Source organism: Gadus morhua, chromosome 19, assembly GCF_902167405.1.
Source record: "Gadus morhua chromosome 19, gadMor3.0, whole genome shotgun sequence".
NCBI classification, from domain to species: Eukaryota; Metazoa; Chordata; class Actinopteri; order Gadiformes; family Gadidae; genus Gadus; species Gadus morhua.
Window position 1 is genome coordinate 17025654 of NC_044066.1, and position 6000 is coordinate 17031653.

At 50.9% G+C, this 6000-nt stretch overlaps 1 protein-coding gene across 1 annotated transcript in view; it reads right to left on the reverse strand.

Moving 5' to 3' along the window:
- The window catches only part of LOC115532541 (protein O-mannosyl-transferase TMTC2), a 61995-nt gene that overhangs the window by 2766 nt on the left and 53229 nt on the right, over positions 1-6000 (reverse strand). The window contains exons 10-11 of the mRNA XM_030342381.1: positions 4597-4711; positions 3021-3084 (exon numbers count right to left, since the gene is read on the reverse strand). Of these exons, the coding sequence (XP_030198241.1) occupies positions 3021-3084; positions 4597-4711 (179 nt within the window). The remainder of the gene's footprint in view (positions 1-3020; positions 3085-4596; positions 4712-6000) is intronic.

Here is a 6000-nt window from a genome sequence, read left to right on the forward strand (position 1 = left end):
CTGGGTGTGTGACCGAGTTTGTGTTTCTACGCAAACACACACTCACACACACGCTACCGTGCGGAGTAGGCATGTTTCTTTATGATATCAACTAGGAAACCCATGTAGCCGTGTGTTTAAGGAGTCCCATTTAATTAAAGGGTTTCTTTTGAAGTGGCAAAGTGAAACCACCTGGTAGGAACCAGAGTATCAGCCGGGAGGATCTGGCAACCCCAGGTCAACCCCCCACCCCCCACCTGCACCCCCCTGCGGCTAACACACCTAAATCCCCTCTTCACCTCCTTCTGCCCCTCCTCCCAGATGGGAGTCGTTCAACCTCCATATGTCGGGAAACTCCGACATATGGAGGGTTAGCCTCTCGCCAACCGATGAGTATTATCACTGTTAGTTGTATTATTAGTCACCATTTCACCACGCTTTCTAATGTATTACCGTGTGGGTATGCAGACGTCTGCCTTTGCATGTGCGTGAGAGCTGTCTGAAAATAAATCCCCCATGTGCTGAAAGGTTTACTTGGAAAATCTTTGATGGGCGCGACTTGAGTTTTCAATTGGAAAAAGTCCTCATTTTAAAACAACGAAGCGTCACACTGCAGCACGCTACGTCGGACTCCAGATTGAGTGCGTCGGCCAGCGCTGAGCCGTTTCCCAGCCCTACAGGCAGAGACCCGCCCTGCCTCCGAGCCTGACCGTCCTTAACAAAGGACACTTGTCACACTGTTGGTCAACAAATTGCCATTCAAGAGCTAGGGTCCTCTTTATGTCATGGCGTGCATACTCTTCCTGACGAGCGCCAGACAGCTACTCAGCGATTCGTGCACATTAGGGCCGGGACAGAGATGTATTGCTTGCGTGTGCGTAATAGATACCCCCCCCCCCCCCCCCGAACGCCGAGTGAAGGGTTGACCTTTCGCTTGTCGGATATTCTTGCATGTGTGAAAGGAAGCCTTTTTTATCATCACTTTACTTCAATTTGACCAGGTTCCGCTGCCAAGGTTCTCCCCCCCCCTCCAAGACCCAAACTTCCCTGCCATTCCCACCCTCGATAAAGCAGAAACACATGCTCTGCATGGACCAGAGGCACCGAGGTCTGTGTCTATGAGGTATCTGGCTTAGCCTTCATCTATGGACGGTATGTTGGTGGCTAGCAGCATGAGAGGAGGCTTATGAGGAGCTACTAGGCTAACCGCCTGGTAGTAGTAGTTCTTTGCTTGCATTAACTGGAAAGGAATGCACGTATGCTAGTTTTACAAATGCTACCGTCAGAACCTATTATACACTCTATATACACTCTCTGTAATTTGTAGAGTAAAATTAGCTTCGGCAGACACTTTTTCCAAAGTGACTTACAAGTTAGCCGGAGACAAGAGTGATGTCGGAATCGAATTAATGGTTTAGTTTTGTCTGTTTTCTGCAATAAATCGGTGCTCAGGGTTGGAATTAACAAAAAGCTCAGAAACGAATGAAAGTCGAACATCAAGCGAAAATGTATGCTTAGGGGTCAGAAATAAGCCTCTTGTTGAAGGGTTGCATGTTTAAAAATGGTCTTTTAGCGAGACCAACTTTAAAATCAGCATTCAGACGCCAGGGTATTCTTGCAGACGCACGCGGATCGTCATTCTGAGCATGTATTTATATGGCTGCATTTTTAATGCCTGGAGTCCAGCTGGATTAGGGTGATATCTGAGGACTTCTTATTCATGTGACAGACATGCTCTTGGAGAAATGTCAAAGACAATGGGGAGTATGCGTTTGACAAATGGCTCAGCGGGTTAAACAGTGAATAGCTGGCCATCCTTTTGTTCTCAATAAGTAATGGCTATTGCATTCGACCTGAATGATCTCGTTTAATACGGGATGACAACTCTTATAAAAGTTTCAATCTATTCAGCACTTTCAATGCTTCAATGGACAACTCACAGAACTCACGGTACTGCACAATCGCAATGCGCCAAATAAATGCACTCTTGGTTTTCCATCTTGTTTCATCAACGCTGTGTTTTTCAGTTCCTTAGTCCCTAGACCTCTTATAGAAACACAACAGCAATGCATTTGGTTCAGATTTTCCTGAGACCAGACTGGATTCCGTAGAATCAGAACCAAAGATCTCACAAAACGGACTACAGTCCATCACTAGCACCATACACGAAGGTGCTACGGAACTAGCTAGCCTTGCCAAAGCTAAAAGCTAATAGCCACTCTCGTAGCGCTCTCTGAACCCAAACAGCACCGCGTTAGTGAGGGTGGGAAAACAGTGTTGCCATGAGAGACCCATGACGGATCACTGCAGGAAGCCCTGTCCATGCCCGGTTAGAAGCTCTGGAGGTTCTCCTGAAGAACGTCCAGAGGCTGAGGCCAGAGGCTGAGGCCGGGGGCTAAGCTGAGGCCAGAGGCTGAGCTGAGGCCAGGGGCTGAGGCCAGAGGCTGGGGCCAGAGGCTGAGCTGAGGCCGGGGGGTGAGGCCGGAGGCTGAGCTGAGGCTGGGGGCTGAGGCTGAGGCCGGGGGCTGAGGCCGGAGGCTGAGCTGAGGCCGGGGGCTGAGGGCGGGGGCTGAGCTGAGGCCGGGGGCTGAGGCCGGGGGCTGAGGGAGGGGGCTGAGCTGAGGCCGGGGGCTGAGCTGAGGCCGGGGGCTGAGGCCAGAGGCTGAGCTGAGGCCAGAGGCTGCGGCTGGAGGCTGAGGCCGGGGGCTGAGGCCGGAGGCTGCCGTCTTTGAAGTGACTGATTGATCCTGGACCAGTGAGTAACCTGAAGGGGCCCCCATTCCTTCTCCCACTTTGGCATTGGCCCTAATGGGGACTGGTGTCCCAGTGAAGGCTTTGTCTTCTATCAAGTTGTGCGGTTAGGCATAGACTCTGGGCGGCCTCTTCGAAAAACATCCTGCCAGTTCTCTTCAAGTTTATGTCAGCAAAGAAAGGAACCCCCTAAACAGGAAGGTCAACGCCTGGGATGGGGTACATTAGTGGAGGACAGTTAGTGTAAGTGCTACATGGACAGTGTGTGTGTGTGTGTGTGAGACACTCACATCTGGTCTGAGGCTTGCTGCCCGCTCGTACTGTCTCTCCGCTGCCTCGTTCAGACTGGCCTGCCTGGAGAGAGAGAGAGAGAGAGAGAGAGAGAGAGAGAGAGAGAGAGAGAGAGAGAGAGAGAGAGAGAGAGAGAGGGTAAGAGAGAGAGAGAGAGAGAGAGAGAGAGATGGAGAGAGAGAGAGAGAGAGAGAGAGAGAGAGAGAGAGAGAGAGAGAGAGAGAGAGAGAGAGAGACACAAATGAGGGAGCGTAATAGATGGGCTGCCTAATAGCACCATCCATTCTTGTAACTAGCAGAGGAATCCTTCCCGTGAGCACTTGGCCTAATCCCCAACGGCTGCCGGAGAGCTGCATGCCAGCAGGTTGACAGCGGACCCGTCCACCCACCCACCCACCCACCCACCCGCCCACCCACCCGCCCACCAGCGAGGGGCCTGAGCGCTGAACTCCCACTGAACTCTTTGTCGTTTGTACGGTTGTGCAAAAAAAGAAATGCACCACGGCGATCCGTCAGCCCGCCATCGTGGAAACTAAACCAGTCTTTGGCGGATTTGTCTGGCGCGCGGCCTCGGCCTCATTAGGCAAGCCGCTGACGGCGGCAGAATAAGAAGAGGAACCGGACGTGTGCGGCTTCCGCCAGGGTTTCTGGAGTTCTCCAGATGCGGCGATCAATACGGAGCGCGATGTGTCTCCGCCGACGTGAAACCGTGGCGGCGTGCGATCGATAGGCTGACAGATTACCCGAAGCTCCGCCCTGTTGGGTCCTTCAGACCACAGGGCGACCGTACTTTCACTATACACTAATGTTGTTGTTTTACGAGACATTCATTATTTTTATTTATCTTTTAGTGCAACAGATAATGGGGCCCAGGCCATAATAACCAAAGTGAGGTTCGCAACAGGCCCGTAATAAACAGGGAGTGTGTGTCACAGTGAGGGGTCTGAGATGAAAACAGCCGGTCAGAGCGGAGGGAGCAGGCAGCCACAATCCGTCACATAGATTTACTCACGCTTTCCATGAGCCAAACCTCCGTCCCAAAGCTCTGGGACTCTTTAACTTTGAAGCGGTCCTCTGTGGTCGGAGTTCCTTTATGTGGAAGGAGGAGGCCAGAGTGCTAATGGCTTTCCCAGATATGTGGAGCGAACGGGAATTAAAGGAACGCCCGTCCAAGACTGTGTTGGGCACGGGGTGGATCCGTTTTATTCGCCCTGTGATGCGTTCTGTGCGTGTCTATGAACCATAAACAACTGTCTAATTATTTTTCCACAACGGGCTCCGAAGTGCCCAAATATTTAACGCTTTTACTTTGAAATATGCGCGTCGGTTTGACAGCCAGCCCCTCAGGTGGGTGGAAACAGCGTTATAGAACACAGGAGCACGGGCTGTGTGTTGACGTTAGACCGTTGCTTTGTTTGTGTTTCAAATCAAATTCATGTTTTGGGGGGGGAAAGTTAAAAATAACTTTTCCCGATGGTGTAATACACAACAACTCACGGGGCCCGACCAGTTGTCGTCACCGGTTGTGTTTACGTATGTTCTAAATCTTTGCGTAGCCAAAAGCGTAGTCCTGACCTCAGCATGTGGGCGGCGCTGAAGACCACGTCGAACTCGCCACTGTCCAGCTCGGCCGCTCGCTCCGCCATCGCCGCCGCCTCCTCAAGACGAGAAAGTTCCAGAAGGAACTGCCCTGAAGACGAAGGAGGAGGAGATGAAGACCAGGAAGGGCTTACATGGAGGGATTCAGAATAGGATAGAATTATTTATTGTCATTGAACAGGATACAATGAAATTGGATGGCAGTCCTCTTGCTGCTTTATAAAAATAAAAATATAGAATATAAAAAAATACAAAACAATACAATGTCCAGCTATCGGCGACAACCTCCCTATACCCTCCCACATCCCCACCCCCTCACACACACACATTCTCCGGTGCATGGTGGCCAACCGTCTGGAGGTCTTGGGGAGGCCCCAGAGGTAGTCTCGCAAAGCCAGACCAAACTACAGCAAGTAGAATGGTCTGGAGCCACGCTACCTCGAGCCGTCTATCCGTTGGGAAACTGGGCGGGCCTGTTTTATTTCTTTAAACCAATCACAATCGTCTAGGGTGGGGCTAAGCCCGGGAAGCAGCAGCGGTGTCCATGCAAAATAGTGCCGGGGGGGAAATTATTTTGACGGAACTTCTTGACGTTCAGAGGCTGTCAGAAATGGCTCAATCCCAAACGCCACAAAAAACCATTAACGATGTATGTCGCCTATGTGGAGATAATTTTATAGATAAAAAGAACAAACATCGTTTGATTCTTTGTCACGATGATTTCAAGCCACCATACACTTTGGCCCTTGAGCTCACGGGACCTATAAAAACGAACGACGTTTTAACATTTATATGTGGTTCTTGTAGAACACTACTAAAGAAATACCGTAGGAGCTATTGTGAAGTGGAACGGATCGGTTCATTGGTTAATCCATGTCAAATGCTCATGCCGCCGTCAGAGTGAAACGATGCGCCAAATCCACACCAACCGCCGATAGTCGTGACCGCAAACGCATCGTCCCCGGGGAGAATCCCCGGGGAGAGTCTGGGCTTTTCCAAGGTAATGTCAAAATAGGCTATGTTGTGGTCCTACCATTGTAATGAAATCAGATAGTCAGTAATCAGTAATTACATTATATTAAAATTAAACAAGATTTGATGTCTAGTTCCACAAACAATTTCGAAAACTTGGTAACGCCAGCAACCGGAAGGGGAGGAGTCGCGGCCAAATCGGCCGCTAAGCAATAGACGCTGTCCACTTCCGTTCAGCCAGACTACCCCAGAGGTGACAGTGAGGTAGCATTGAAACCCAATGCTACCTTTCCCCCAGTGAGAGGCGCGGGGCGGGGGTGAATCACGGCACAGAGCGCAGAGAGCGGTGTGGGAGGTGGACGACTGAGAGGAGGTGGAGGAGGAGGAGGAGGATGAAGGCTGATTGGC